Source organism: Scyliorhinus canicula, chromosome 3, assembly GCF_902713615.1.
Source record: "Scyliorhinus canicula chromosome 3, sScyCan1.1, whole genome shotgun sequence".
NCBI classification, from domain to species: Eukaryota; Metazoa; Chordata; class Chondrichthyes; order Carcharhiniformes; family Scyliorhinidae; genus Scyliorhinus; species Scyliorhinus canicula.
This window is the reverse complement of record NC_052148.1, coordinates 19,109,757-19,125,862: the sequence shown is the minus strand read 5'-3', so window position 1 is coordinate 19,125,862 and position 16,106 is coordinate 19,109,757. Positions and strand designations below refer to the sequence as shown.

At 51.6% G+C, this 16,106-nt stretch overlaps 1 protein-coding gene and 1 non-coding gene across 2 annotated transcripts in view; both read left to right on the top strand.

The window, feature by feature from the left end:
• Positions 1–6,075, top strand: part of LOC119963845 (dedicator of cytokinesis protein 2-like) — a 1,353,280-nt gene extending 1,347,205 nt beyond the window's left edge. The window contains 2 exon segments of the mRNA XM_038793193.1: positions 2,898–3,073; positions 5,760–6,075. Coding sequence (XP_038649121.1) covers positions 2,898–3,073; positions 5,760–5,861 — 278 coding nt within the window. The 3' untranslated portion in view covers positions 5,862–6,075.
• A 4,251-nt stretch (positions 6,076–10,326) lies between these two features.
• trnai-aau lies at positions 10,327–10,400 on the top strand. The gene has a single exon. It is a non-coding gene; the product is annotated as a tRNA-Ile (tRNA).
• Positions 10,401–16,106: the final 5,706 nt, after the last annotated feature.

The window sequence follows — 16,106 nt, the reverse complement described above, 5'->3', positions numbered from 1 at the left end:
CATGCCTCTCATCTTTTTCTTTTTCCTTAAGTTTGATGTTTTCTCTAACTTCTTTAGTTAACCACCATTAGAATTTTTCTTTATCATAGGAATATACTTATTCTGAGTATTCAGATATATCCCCATAAATGTCTGCCACTGCTTCTCTACTGTCCTGTCCCCTAGTCCAACATCCTAGTTCATTTCAGATAGCTCAGCTTTCATGCCCACATAGTTGCCTCTATTTCAGTTTAAAACACTAGTCTTAGGTCCACTCTTCTCCCTTTCATACTGGATGTAAAATTCAATTATATTGGGGTCACTGCTACCTCGAGTGCCTTCATCTGAGGGTATTAATTAATCCTGACACATTACACAATGCTAAATCTAATATAACATTCCACATTCCAAAAACATTCACTCGCTTCACCACCGTTGAACAGTGGCAGCCGTGTGCACCATCTACAAGATGCACTGCAGTAAATCACCAATGTTCCTTCGGCAGCACATTCCAAACCCACGGCCACTACCATCTAGAAGGACAAGAGCAGCAAATACCTGGGAACCCCACCACCTGGAGGCTCCCCTCCAAGTCAGTCACCACCCTGACTTGGAAATATCGCCGTTCCTTCACTGTCGTTGGGGCAACATCATTGAATTCCCTGCCTAACAGCACAGTGGATGTACCTACACCTCAAGGACTGCAGCGGTTCAAGAAGGCAGCTCACCACCCCCTTCTGAAAGGGCTACTAGTGATCGGCAATAAATGCTGGCCTAACCAGCAACGCCCACATCCCGTAAATGAATTTATTTTAAAAACCTGCTTTGACGGTTCGAAGAAACTTTCTTGAAAGTATTCTATAAACTCCTGATCCAGGCTGTAACTGTCAATCTGTTTTTATCAGTTTATGTGTATTAAAATTGCCCGTGATTATTGCTGTCCCTTTATTACAAGCATCCAATATTTCTTCTTGAATACTTTGTCCTATGTTATGGTTACTGTTGGGGGGCCTGGAGACCACTTTGACTTCTTTCTCTGACTATCCCACATCGCCACCTAAACCAATTCCACATTCTGAACCCCCGACCCATGGTGAGCTCTAATAATTGCACCAATGCCACCCTTGATTAACAGCGCTACCCCTCCACCTTTACCTGACTTCCTATTCTTCTTGAATGTCATTTGTCCCTCAATATTCAGCACCCAAATTTTGTCACCCTGCAGCCAAGTCTCCATGATGGCTGTCAGATCGTGATTATTTACTTCAACATGCGCTGTTAATTTATTTACTTTCTTATGAATGCTGTGTGCATTCACAAAACCTTTTTCGGCTGTTGCACCATTCACTTCCCCTTCCCAAGTGTTTCTCAGTGGACCAGCTCAAGGAAAGGAGGTCCTCTGGTCTTTTAATCAGAAGATACTAAACCTGCAACCTTCCCTTTACAGAATTCAGCTTTTCCTGAAATGATTGGTTTGCTCCAAGTTCGTCTTCGACGACGGCCAATCACGGCAGAAAGGAAATTGTGAGGTTCTAAACTGCAGGAACAGGAGTGATCCACAAGGTGGAGCACGTGTCCTGTTACAGTGGGCTGGAAGCATCTGCTTTTGATTAATCTCACTGTGTTGCTGTGGGACGCAGATCACATGGATCTAATCTCCCAGCCAGACAGCCAGCTCTGCATCCCAGCTCATGTCTTTGGCCACTGCACTACTCCACAGTACTGGCTGTGCCTTCAGTGGGCAGCACAGTGGTTAGCACTGTTGCTTCACAGAGCCAGTGTCCCAGGTTCGATTTCCGGCTTCTCCCTGTGTCTGCATGGGTTTCCTCCCGGTGCTCCGGTTTCCTCCCACAAGTCCCGAAAGACATGCTGTTGGGTGAATTGGACATTCTGAATTCTCCTTCTGTGTACCCGAACAGGCGCCGGAGTGTGGCAACTAGGGGCTTTTCACTGTAACTTCATTGCAGTGTTAATATAAGCCTACTTGTGACACTAATAAAGATGATTATTATTATCTCACCTGAAAGAAGGCACTTCCTAATTTTCTGTGTCTAAGTCACCGAAACACGGCTTGAACCCACAACCTTGTGGACTCAGAGGTGAGAGCACTGACCAACAAAGCCACGGCAGGAACTGGCTCGAGCCACTGCTGAGACAGATCACACAAAGGGCAGTGGTCTCGGCCTTTGTGATCTGCACATTACCCACAACCCAGCTCAGAATCAACAATTCGATTGCGCTCCCTCGGTTCAGTGTCTATTGAAGAGAGCTTTCCGGAGAATAATACATCTAACGGGGCAGGGAGAGGCAATGCCTATGTCTGTGTTGCAAAACCCCACAAAGTTGTTAAGGGATATGGGTAAAGGCTAGTATAAGAATACAGTTGCAGACCAGCTAGGTTCTTGTTGAATAGGGGGAAAGATTTGAGGGGTTAAATGGCCTACTCCAATTCCTATATTCCACTTATTCCACCCCCAGCCACCAATTATTTTCAAATATTTATCCTTTTAGACAATAGTTGATATGTACGGGCCTGTTTAGCACAGGGCTAAATCGCTGGCTTTGAAAACAGACCAAGGCAGGCCAGCAGCACAGTTCGATTCCTGTACTAGCCTCCCCGAACAGGCACCGGAATGTGGCGACTAGGGGCTTTTCACAGTAACTTCATTTGAAGCCTACTTGTGACAATAAGCGATTTTCATTTTTTTTTTCATCTCAGTAGCCACATATGGTGAAGCAACCCGTGTTCCAATAGGCCCTCTATTCAGGAACCTTCTTTTTATCTTCCGCTTTGGCTTTTCCCAGGGGTCAAGGGGAATAATTCCCAGGGGGTCAAGGGGAATAATAAGACACCGGTGGCAACACTATTCCGATGCTACTCTTCATTTCTAACTCATGGCTCTCTGTATGGCCAACAGGTCAGACCTTTTCTGCAATCAATGGGTTTAGTGGACGGATAAAGAGTGCCAGGCCTCCCCCATTGCCCAGGAAAATCAACCCTTCACTCCTGGAGAGTTTCAGTCAGGATCAGGGAGATCCTCTGTTGAGCCCTCCTGTCCACCAGGGGTCAGCGATGGAGCAGTTCCAAAATAAGGTGGGTCAAAACTACGTTATTGAAAAAAAACCACTGCGCCACTTTTTTATCATGAATGTCGTGGTCTAACGGACTTCCGTTGGCGTAATGTAAGGGGATGATGGGTACGAGGTGGCTCCCATTAGAGTACTGGACCTTTTGCCCCTTTTCTCCATACCGCAGATTGTTTACTTCCAAAAACCCACATAGTTATTGTAATAAATATCTGCAATGCCCAATAAAGTTAGGGAACAGAAGCCGAGAGCAGAAACTCGCAGCCTGAGGCCTCTCGGAGGTCATCGGCAAGGAAAATGACAGAGTCAGTTTCTAGTGCTCCGTCTACTCCACTAACAGCCGAGCACCCTGGCGAAAGGACTTGAGAAGCACCAACGTGTCTTGTCGGCAGACCCTCAGCAAATCAATTGAAGAGGCCTTGTCCCCCCATTCGAGCGACTCTGGGGAAAAATAATCAGAGTGGAAGCCCAGGGAGCCACAATCAAAGATATGGAAGTGGCCCTGACAGACCACAGCGATCGGAATGCCTCACCGAATTCAGAGCTGTATTCGGTGATCAAAGCGAATAAATAGGTGAGGACCAAGATGAATGAGCTAGAAAATAGGTCCAGGAGGTAAAATATTTGATTTGTGGAGTACTTTTCAGACATGTTCGGTAAGATGGTGGGTCAGGTTGGATTCACATCACTCCCTGCATTGGATCGAGCCCATCGCACACTCCGGCTGAGGCCTTATCCTGAATATCCACCACGTGTGGTGACAGAGAGCTGGGGCTGAACCCGCTATCTAACAGCAGTCTGTTGTGTTTTCGGGCCCCAATGGGCAATGCCCTGATCCTGCCGACAAGTGGAGTTCCTCGGTGCAGAAGAAATGGGGGCACCGGTTTTAAATGGGGCCCCGATCCCTCAATGTCCCGATGTGACCCCCGGACCACCACAACTCACCAATAAGTGGGCCCTCGAGGGGTGGAGAGGGGACCCCACTCTGTGAGTCTGGGAAGTGACCTACGCTCACTCGGTTAGATCAGTTAAGGCTGGGTGAGGACTCAGAGCTCAATTAAACAGGAAGACCTGGAAGCTGAGCTGGGATAAGCATGAGCGCTGCCATTGTGTCCTAGAGGTATAGGGCACTGAACTGCAATCCACAAAGCTAGGGCAATTGTGGGCCAGAATTCTCTGGTTGTCGTGATTCAATTTTCCCACCGGCAGCACAGCCCGGCCAGCCTTGGCATGGGGCGGTTATAATGGGAAATCCCGTTGACGATTGGAGGGAAGATAGACTTCCCCCACCAGCGAACGGTGCATGGCTGAGAAACACACGGCTGGCAGACCGAAGAATCCCACCTGTAACGCTTGTCCGCTTTAAGGGCCGATCTGCCGAGGAGAGGGGTCACGTGGCCCGGGTAACCAATCAGAGACCATGGTGGGGGGGATCACCCTAGCAAGTGCAGGTTTCTGTATCAGTTCGATCCTGGAGGCCTCGAGCCTCTTCATTGTCCTTATATGTTAGTAAACTGGTGAGCGGGAAATATTCAAATCCCACCATGTTAGATGGTAAATGGACCTGTGGCAGGAATGGATGAGCTGAAAACAAGACTCACAGATCAACTAAATCATTGAACAGTGCAAGGCCAAGACACACAAGGAGATACTAAGACAGGTGGCAAGAGGCCTGGTCAAATAAACTGGTTTTCAGCCATGTTGTCAGTGGACTAGTAATCCAGAAACCCAGTGTGGTACTCTGGGGACCTGGGTTCAAATCCCACCACGGTTCATGGTGAAATGTGAAACCAATAAAAATATGGAATTAAATGATGACCCTGAAATCATTGATGTAAAAACCCACCTGGTTCATTAATATCTTTTCAGAAAGGAATGCTGGGGTGGGATTCTCCACCACCCCAGACCCTCAGAGGGGTGTTGTTTGCTGGTGGTGGATGGGCAATAAATGCTGGCCCAACCAGTGACACCCACAACCCATTTGTAAAAAAGGAGGGTGAGGTGGATGGATAGACTTCGGGAGGGAATTTCAGAGGCGTACGATTTTCATCAGTGGTGGAAAAGGTGCCGTGGCTGAGACAGAAAGGGGGCTCTCCTCCGCATCATGGTATATAACTTGCCCCCAATGATGCTTGTTCAGAACCTGTCTCACCTTTCGCCATTTATGATGAAATCTCATCCGTCTGAAATGTTGGATTGAATGTTCCACTTTGGGGCGAGAAACAGGAGCAGATGTTCTTTCCCAACCTTGAAGCTGACCCCTCACCCACCCACACACAACTCCGGAGCGGGGACGAACAGACACTCGATTGGATTTTGACCAGGGGCACCCTTTTAATTGGCATGGAGGTGACATGGCACCTCAGCATTAAGATGCTCTCTCTGCAAGCTTTCGATAGAAAATGCAGCCACATCACCACTGTGTTTGGTGACAGGGTGAGAGAAAGTTCCCATGCAAGGTGGCATTAGTCTGCATCCCCACCCAAATAGACAGGAAGGAGATGTGGGTGGGGGGGGGGGGGGGGAGGGGGGGATACCTATCCTGTAGGACCAGAGGCTTGCCTGGAACAGATTTCAGATTTCCGGCACAGGCAGCACTTTGCCTCCATGATCCGTCTCGCTTGCTGCCACCGTGACTCCCTCACCTCAGCGACTCTGATTCACCTTTTTCTTCTGTGTTTCCTTCCGAACAGGCTGCCTGCCCGCCGACACCAGACGACAGCAAGCCCCTCAAGTCCCCGGCGCCCCCTCCGCCACCAAAGAACAAGCGAATGGCACCTCACTCGCAGAGCTGACCGCACACTTTCCCAAGACAGAAGAAGCTTTGCCAACCTCAATGCGACGCTCAGGGTTCCACGGCCAGCCTGGTAGAATGTGATGTCACACTACCAAGCAACAGGACCAGTGCGCAAACTCCCTCCGCCTCCACATTTTGTTGTCCTGTATTAAAAATGATCTTCGCACAGCGCTCAGAATTATTTTAACAAATATACCTCTTCTTTTGTTTAAGTGCGACTCAATCGTTCTTTATTTTTGCACTGTAGTGATGCAGACACTGTATATTAAGTGGCTGTAAGCCACACAATCTACTTTGACTCGGTACTGTTCTGTGAGCCATAGAACTCCAAGCCAGTCAGCTCATTTTTCACTGTATAAAGAAATAACTTGTATATTTATGGTGCCTCCACCTTTCCCCAACAAGAGAGTCCAACCATTTCCCCATTGGCATCGCCGTATCCAACATCCTCAGCATCCTGGGGCATCGGCACTGACCAGATACTCAACTGGGCCTGCCACCTAAATACCATGCCTGCAGAAGAAGTCAAAGGCTGGGAGTTCTGTGGTGACTTGCCAGTCCCCTCACTTCCTGGGACCCACCTCCGAGGCATAGGTGTGTTGGAATACCCCAGTGTAAATCATTGGTTGCGGACCACTCAGTCTGTGAAAGGTGCGATATGAATGCAAGTCCCTTCATTCTTCACTGCTCCCTGCCTGCCTAGTTTGAAACCCATCTGCTTCACCCATGTCTCTGAGAGAAGGAAATCTGTCATCCTTATCCATCTGGTGTATATGTGACTCCAGACCCACAGCAATGTGGTTGACTCTTAACTGCCCTTTGAAACGGCCCAACAAGACCCTGAGTTCAAGGGCAGTTAGGGATGGGTAACAAATGCTGGCCTTTCCAGCGACACCCACATCCCGTGTAAGAATAAATGTGAAGGAAGTTGACATCATCCGGGACAAAGCAGTCCATTTGATTGACACCTCATCCACCAACTTAAACACTCCCTCCCTCCCACCCCCCGTCGATGCATAGTAACAGCCATGTGCACCATTTACAAGCTGCACCGCAGCAACTACCCAAGGCTCCTTCGACTGCACCTTCCAAACCTGTGACCTGTACCATCCATCAGGACAAGGGCAGCCGATACATGGGAACACCACCGCCTGGAGGTTTCCCTCCAAACCGCACACCTATCCTGGCTTGGAAATATCTCGCTGTCCCTTCACTGCCGCTGGGCCAAAATCCTGGAACTCTTGACGTGATGTAACATGGGAAATGTGGCAACCAATTTTCACACAGCAAGCTGCCAGAAACCTCCCACCTTCTAATGGACAATCAGGATGAGCAATTGGTTCTGGCTTCGTCGGCAATATTTACATCCTACGCATGAATAAAAAAAAGTAATGGTAATGACCAGGCCATCTGTCTTTTTCGTGATCGGAAGCATTAATTGGTGGCAAACACACAGTGTCAGACAGTCGCTATGGAAATGGACAGGACTAACTGGATTGATGACTGGGGAGGCAGGGACTGCATCAATCATCTACCTGAAGCAGGGACAGTATTTGACTTCTTGGGCGGGATTCTCCTGTACCCGGCGGGGCGGGGGTCCCGGTCGGACAGAGTGGCATGAACCACTCCGGCATCGGGCCACCCCAAAGGTGCGGAATCCTCCGCACCTTTAGGGGCTAGGCCCGCCCCGGAGTGGTTGGCGTCCCGTCAGCCGGCGTGGAAGGCCTTTGGCGCCGCGTCAGCCAGGGCCGAAGGGACTCCACCGGCCAGCGCGGGTCTGTGCATGTGCGGGAACGTCAGCGGCTGCTGACGTCATCCCCTTGCATGCGCAGAGGGGGTTCACCTACGTGTCGGCCATCGCGGAGGCTGACACGGCCGGCGCATAAGAAAAGAGTTACCCCACAGCACAGGCCCTCTCACGTATAGGTGGGCCCCGACCGCTAGGCTACCATGGGACACCCCCCGGGGCCAGTTCGCCCTGTGCCCACCCCCCAGGACCCCGGAGCCTGCCCGCGCCGCCAGGTCCTGCCGGTAAGGTACCTAGTCCAATTTACGCCGACGGGACCTGCATTGAACAATCGGGACTTCAGCCCATTGCGGGTTGGAGAATCGCCGGGGGGGGGGGGGGGGGGGGGGGCGCTGCGAGCGGCCGCCGACTGGCACGGCGCGATTCCCGCCCCTGCCAGTTCGGCAGCTGAATTCGGCGGCTGAAAGGGGCTGGATTCACGCAGCCACCCCCCCGGCTGTCATAATATCCACTCATGTATATAATGAGATGCAGACAGGCAGAGATTGACACACTGGATGACCAATGAACACACAACACAGAACAACCAATCACCAGACAGGACACCACTACTATAAACAGGGCATTAAGACTCTCTCTCTCTCAGGACCCAGCTACTGAGACGTCAGAGTGCACAAGCTAGTGAGCACTATCACCATGTGGTAGCTAGTAAGTCTGGTCAAGCCAGTAAGAGGTCATCAGTTAGATTGGTAGAATGTCAACCCACAGCTGAACATGCACACCAGTCTACTAGTTAACTAAAACAGTGTTGGATCATCTCCTGTGTCAGACGTCTGTTTCTAGCTTCACTGCATCCAGTTGCAGTCAACGTCGAACCAACCTGCCGAACACATCATGGTACCAGAGTACGATAAATCCTAACAAACCTACCTCGAGTGAATCTGCAACGACCAGCAAGCAGCCATCCAGCGAAATGGAAAACATCCAGCCTCCTCCTCAGCTCCGCATCTCCGGCAACCCCGCCACCAATTGGAAAATCTTCAAGCAAAAGTTCCTCCTGTATATCAAGGCCTCTGACCTCGAGGCAGCATCGGATGCCAGGAAGATCGCGCTATTCCTGTCGACTTCGGGGGATCACGCCATCCATATCTACAACTCGCTTATGTTTGCCGATGGTGAAGACAAGACGAAGTTCAAGACAGTTCGCTAAAATTCGACAGCCAGGGCGACATTGAGGCGAATTAGAGTTTTGAACGGTACATCTTCCAACAGAGGCTTCAGTGTAAGGATGAACTTTTTCAGTCCTTCCTGACCCATCTCCGCATCGTAGCGTAGTCATGTAACTATGACTTGACGGCTGATTCCATGATCCGGGATCAGATCGTTTTCGGGGACCACTCCAACCCCTGCGGCAGCAGCTCCTCAAAATCAAACAGTAAACCCTCTCCGTCGTTATTGAGACGTGCGTAGTCCATGAGCATGCCAAGAATCGTCACTCCCACATCAGGGCGGCAGAAACTGCAAAACTGGCCTCCCACGAGGCATAACGGGTGCAGGCCATTGCAAAAATGCAAGGCCTGAGTATCGAGGAGAGTTGCCATTTCGTGCCCTTTTCCCGGGTCCCTACGCATGCGCGCCACGACCGGGTTGACGACAAGGCCGAAAACCCTTATGCGCAGGTGCGTACATCGGCCGACCGCACTGCGCATGCGCGATGGCACACGGAACGCGCTGACTTCAGCGTCATGACGTGTCCGAATTGGGCTCCGCCCATTTAAAGCGACAATGTCCAGCCAAAGGACAGCGATGTCTACAGTGTGGGAAGCCTGGCCGTTACGCGGGTTTCTGCAGGTCCGCTCCACCGATCATCAGCCAGCGATCCCAGCTGGGGTGCAGAAGTGTCTGCTCAGTACAACAAGGCATGCAGGATTCGGATCCCAACAGCCCAACAGACCACGATGCTGACTGCCTCGAGTCTCCATATTGGGTGGGCATCATAACCACACGCGAGCTGGTCTCCACCGCCTCCACTGCAAACCGCCTTTCGATCCTCAGTGTGGATCCTGATGACGAGTGGTGTGCTGTCCTCACAGTCAACCAGGCTCGCATCCGATTTAAACTGGACACCGGCGCATCTGCGAACCTCATATCACAGTCAGATCTCAACAGCATCCGTGCCCAATCAAGCATTTTTCCACCAGCCTGCCAGCTCCTTGACTACAATGGCAATGCCATAGCTGCCAGGGGATCGGGTCAGCTGGGGGTATCTCACAAGGCAATCAAGGCAACCTTACGATTCAAGATCGTCCGGCCTGACAGGGCGTCCCTGCTTGGTGCTCGCGCCTGCAAGCTCCTGAATCTGGTCCAGCGAGTCCACACCATGTCCTTGACACCGGCGACTGCCTCGCCCGATGTGAATATCCAGGCCGAGATAGACGACATTCTCATGCAATACCACAACATGTTCGATGGAATGGACACTCTCCCATATTGCTACAAGATATTGCTCAAGCCGAACGCCACCCCAGTGATCCATGCACCACGCCCGGTGCCGGCTCCTCTCAAGGATCGTCTGAAAAAGTAGCTGCAAGACCTCCAAGACCAGGGCATCATCTCTAAGGTCCCGGAACCAACAGACTGGGTCAGCTCCATGGTCTGCATAAAAAACCCACTGGTGAACTCCGCATTTGCATTGATCCCAAAGACCTGAACCTCGGGCCGGTTAGCTCAGTTGGTTAGAGCATGGTGCTAATAACACCAATGTCGCGGGTTCGATCCCCATACGGACCACTAGCTTTAGGGGAAGCACGGTAGCATTGTGGATAGCACAATGGCTTCACAGCTCCAGGGTCCCAGGTTCGATTCCGGCTTGGGTCACTCTCTGTACGGAGTCTGCACATCCTCTCCGTGTGTGCGTGGGTTTCCTCCGGGTGCTCCGGTTTCTTCCCACAGTCCAAAGATGTGCAGGTTAGGTGGATTGGCCATGATAAATTGCCCTTAGTGTCCAAAATTGCCCTTAGTGTTGGGTGGGGTTACTGGGTTATTGGGATAGGGGTAGGTGTTGACCTTGGGTAGGGTGCTCTTTCCAAGAGCCGGTGCAGACTTGATGGGCCGAATGGCCTCCTTCTCACTGTAAATTCTATGATAAGAACATCATGTGAGAGCACTACCCAATCCCAAAGCGTGAAGAGTTAACCAGTGAGATGGCTTATGCCAAATTCTTCACCAAGCTGGACGCCTCCCGTGGCTTCTGGCAAATACAGCTGGATGCGTCCAGTCGGAAGCTGTGCACATTTAACACTCCGTTCGGCTGCTATTGCTGCAACCGCATGCCTTTCAGTATCATATCAGCTTTCAAAGTATTTCGTTGCATTATGGAGCAAATGTTGAAGGCATCGAGGGGGTGCGAGTCTATGTGGACGAAGTGATGATCTGGTCCACGATGCCCGAGGATCACATTGCTCGACTCAAACAGGTCTTCCAGCGGATTAATGAAAATGGCCTCCAGCTCAACAGGGCCAAATGCTCATTCGGTCGATCCGCTATCAAGTTTCTGGGTGACCACATTTCACAGCAGGGTGTGCAACCTGACGCCGACAAGGTGCTGGCGATCAACGCCATGAAGACCCCAGAGGACAAGAAGGTGATCCTTCGCTTCCTCGGGATGGTAAATGTTCTCGGGAAATTCATTCCCAATATGGCAGCCCGCACCACGGCCCTCCGGCATCTCGTAAAGAAGTCAACAGTGTTCCAGTGGCTGCCCACACATGAAAAGGAGTGGCTCGAGCTGAAGGTGAAGCTCACCACAGCCCCAGTACCGGCATTCTTTGACCCAACCAAGGACACCAAGATATCTACTGATGCAATCCAGGACGGCATTGGGGCAGTGCTCCTCCAGCGAGACGACTCCTCGTCCTGGGCTCCAATGGCATATGCCTCCAGAGCCATGACGCCGACCGAGCAATGGTATGCCCAGATCGAAAAGGAGTGCTTGGGTCTCCTCACGGGAATAGTCAAGTTTCATGATTATGTATACGGCCTGCCAAAGTTCATGGTGGAAACAGACCACAGGCCTTTTGTCCACATAATCCAGAAGGATTTAAATGGCATGAAACCTCGGCTACAGTGAATTCTTCTTCGTCTCCGCTGATATGACTTCGAACTCGTCGACACACCGGTTAAGGAGCTGATCATCGCGGATACCCTATTACGCTCCATCACCATGCCGTGTGAACAGGGCGACTTTATCTGCCACATAGAGGCACAGGTGCAGTTGTGTGCCAGCAACCTCCCAGCCACTGATGAACGGGTGGTCCAAATAAGCGAAGAAACTGCCAAAGATCCTCTACTGCAGCACGTGATGCAACACCTCACCCATGGCTGGCAAAAGGGGCAATGTCCCCAGTTCTTTAACATTAAGGACGAGTTATCGGTTGTTGAGGGAATCCTTCTTAAACTGGATAGGATCGTCATTCCTCAAAGCATGCGAGCTATGGTGCTCGGACAGATCCATGAGGGTCACCTTGGGGTCGTAAAATGTCGGCGCAGAGCTTGGGAGGCAGTTTATTGGCCGGGCATCAACCAGGACATTGCTGACACGGTCCTCAACTGCACAACCTGCCAGAAATTTCAACTGGCTCAGCCCAAGGAAACACTGCAACAGCACGAGATTGTGATCTTTACCGTGGTCTAAAGTGGGGGTAGACCTCTTTCACGCCAATGGGCGTGACTACGTGCTCTTGGTCGACAACTTCTCCAGTTAACTGGAAGTGGTGAAATTGTCGGACCTCACGTCCAAGTCAGTCATCAAAGCCGCAAAGAGACGTTTGCCAGGCACGGGATACCACTCACGGTAATGAGTGACAACGGTCCATGTTTCTACAGCCAGGAATGGTCCGATTTTGCACGATCCTACAACTTCAGACACATCACCTCCAGCCCCCATTACCCGCAATCAAACCGGAAGGCCGAGAAAGGGGTCCATATTGTCAAGCGGTTGCTGTGCAAGGCTGCAGACTCAGCCTCTGCTTTCAACTTGGCGCTGTTGGCATACAGGGCAATCCCTCTGTCGACTGGTTTGTCTCCAGCGCAGCTGCTCATGAACCGCCACCTGAGGCCGACTGTTCCAGCCATCCATATTCCAGACCGTGACCACCTCACAGTGCTGCAAAAGGTGCATCGGTCCAGGGACCAGCAGAAGATCACGTATGATGCTCATGCCACGGATCTGCCTGAGCTGGCTCCAGCAGATGTTGTTCGCGTCCAGATGCCTGATGGAGGTTGGTCAGCCCCAGCTGTTGTTGTCAGGAAGGCCGCCCCAAGGTCTTTCATTGTTCAAATGGCTGACGGCTGCATTCTCCGACGCAAAAGGAGGGCGCTGCGAAGAGTTCCCCGCCCACCACCTGACCGCACCGGTTATCATGCTTCCCCCGGACGTCTCCTGCCACGAGGCCATCGATCTGCCAGAGATACCACCTGTCCACGAGACCACTGCAATGGCAGCAATCCCGCCTGCCCACGTGCCGGCGTCTCCTGCTCCATCTCTGCGGCGATCGACAAGAATTTGTCTCCCGCCTCAAAGACTAAATCGATAGACTTAACTCTTATAAATTTTATTCAGTTTGCTCTGTATCTGCATGATAGACACCTTCCCATGTACATATGTTCAATAACTCACCCCTTGTACATAGTCAGGCATGTATATACCTCCACATTCCAAAATGTATTTTAAAAAAGGGGAGATGTCATAATATCCACTCATGTATATAATGAGATGCAGACAGGCAGTGATTGACACACAGGACGACTAATGAACACACAACACTCAACAGCAAATCACCAGATAGGACACCACCACTATAAACAGGGCATTAAGACTCCCGCTCTCTCAGGACCCAGCCACTGAGACAGTCAGAGTGCACAAGCTAGTGAGCACTATCACCATGCGGCATAGTAAGTCTGGTCAAGCCAGTAAGAGGTCATCAGTAGGATTGGTAGAGTGTCAGCCCACAGCTGAACATGTACAGCAGTCCACTAGTTAAATAAAACAGTAGAACATAGAACACTACAGCGCAGTACATTGCTAGTGTTGGATCATCTCCTGTGTCAGACGTCTGTTTCTAGCTTCACTGCATCCAGTTGCAGTCAACATCGAACCAACCTGCCTAACACATCACCGGCGATTCTCTGACCCGGCGGGGGGGTCGGAGAATCCCCCCCCCCATTGTTTCAGTGGATTGGAAGATCGCACCAACAGCAACAACCGGAAGATTTTGGACGGCATCTCCACATCATGGCTCCAAAAGCTAGTGATTTGAAACAAAGCTGTTGGACTTTAACCTGGCATTGTAAGACTTAGAACATAGAGCATACAGTGCAGAAGGAGGCCATTCAGCCCACCTAGTCTGCCCGGAGCCACTTAAGCCCTCACTTGCACCCTATCCCCATAACCCAATAACCCCTCCTAACCTTTTTGGTCACTAAGGGCAATTTATCATGGCCAATCCACCTAACCTGCACGTCTTTGGACTGTGGGAGGAAACCGGAGCACCCAAAGGAAACCCACGCAGACACGGGGAGCACGTGCAGACTCCACACAGACAGTGACCCAGCCGGGAATCGAACCTGAGACCCTGGCGCTGTGAAGCCACAGTGCTAGCCACTTGTGCTCCCGTGCTGCCCACCCAGTCCAACACCGGCATCTCCACATCATGGCTCCTTTCAATAGGGTGCAAAGACAGGCCTTTAACCTGGGTGGTGGGAAAAACTCTTAGAAACAATAATTCGGGACAAAATGCGAGGGAAATTCAGCATGAATTTGGTAATGGTGTTTAACATGCTGAGAATTTCTGATGATGGCAAAGCTGTTGGCGTGGTGTACATGAACTTCCAAAGGCGTTTGCTAAAAGCGGCACACAGCAGACTTGTGGGCCAAGTTCAAGCAGATACAGTAAAAGGGTGCAAATGGAGTATGGGTGGCACGGTAGCACAGTGGTTAGCACTGTTGCTTCACAGCGCCAGGTTCTATTCCCGGCTTGGGTCACTGTCTGTGCGGAGTCTGCAATTTCTCCCCGTGTCTGCGTAGGTTTCCTCTGGGTGCTCCGGTTCCCTCCCAAAAGTCCCGAAAGACATGGGGCTGGAATTGACTGGTGAACCCCCTCTGAATTGCCTCCAATGCCACCACATCCTTCCTCGAGTAAGGAGACCAAATCGGGACACAATACTCCAGATGCGGTCTCGACAACAACCTATACAATTGCAACAGCATTTCCCCACTTTTAGACTTCAGTCCTTTTGCAATAAACACTAACATTCCGGGGGCGATCCTCCGATATGGCGACCAAGTGTTTCACGAAGGCACGAACAGGGCCCAGGCATGACCTATTGTGGTCCCCGCAGGGGGCCAGCAAGGTGCTGGAGCGGTTCATGCCGCTCCAGCCGCCATGCACGGCGCCAAATGGGCAGCACGCCAACCCGCGCATGCACAGTTGGACCAGCTCAATCCTGCGCATGCGCAGTTGGGCTGAGCCATCCTGCGCATGCGCGGGGAACTTCGACCGCGCGTTGGCCCCGACCCAACATGGGGTCGGTGTTCAGGGGCCGGCCGTGACGGAATGTAGGCCCAGAGGGGGAGAGGCCGGCCCGCCGATCGGTGGACCCCGATTGCGGGCCACACCCCTTCGCAGCCCCCCCCCCCTCCCACGCCCCCCCCCCCCCCCCCCCCCTGAGCGTTCCCGCAGAGTTCCCGCCAGCAACGACCAGGGGTGAACAGCGCCAGCAGGATTCTGTCATGTCAGAGCAGCTGCTCGGCCCATCCGGGCCCTGCCGACTCCAACGGCCCGCAGCCAGCGCCGCGCCAAACGCGCTGCCGCAAATGGCGCCAATTCTCCGCACCTCGGAGAATCGCGCGCCGGCGTCGGGGCGTCGTGGCTCAGTTGCTCCGATTCTCCGGCCTGGCACATGGCTCGGAGAATCGCCACCTCCATTTGCCTTTTTAATTACATGCCCTACCTGCATACCGACATTCTGCAATTCATTAACAAAGATCCCTCTGCCCAGACACATTTTGCCGGGACATTCGGAAGATTTTACTCTCCTCTATTTCAGATGGTGTCACAGGGCCTTTTTACATTTTCCCGGACCATGGAAACTGGCAGACGTGGCTTGGTTTTATTGCATCATCGACGAGGGGCTATGACATCCGAGGTGTTCAAATGCTAGATTCATTGAATTATGAACAAACAGAATTGGCGTTCAGGGAAGGAACCGTCAAGCCTGACCCTACGGATTCCCCCGGATCAGAAATTCAACAGCTCCCTAGAGTCACAGGAGCAGACTGTACATGAGGAGGCCATTTGACCCATCATGCCTCTGCCAACCCTTTTGAAAATCTATCCGATTAGTTCGAATTCCTTGTTCTTCACTTTCCCTCCACACACAGCCCTGCATTCATATTCTCGTTCAATGTATTCCTCTTTCCAATGTTACTACCGTACC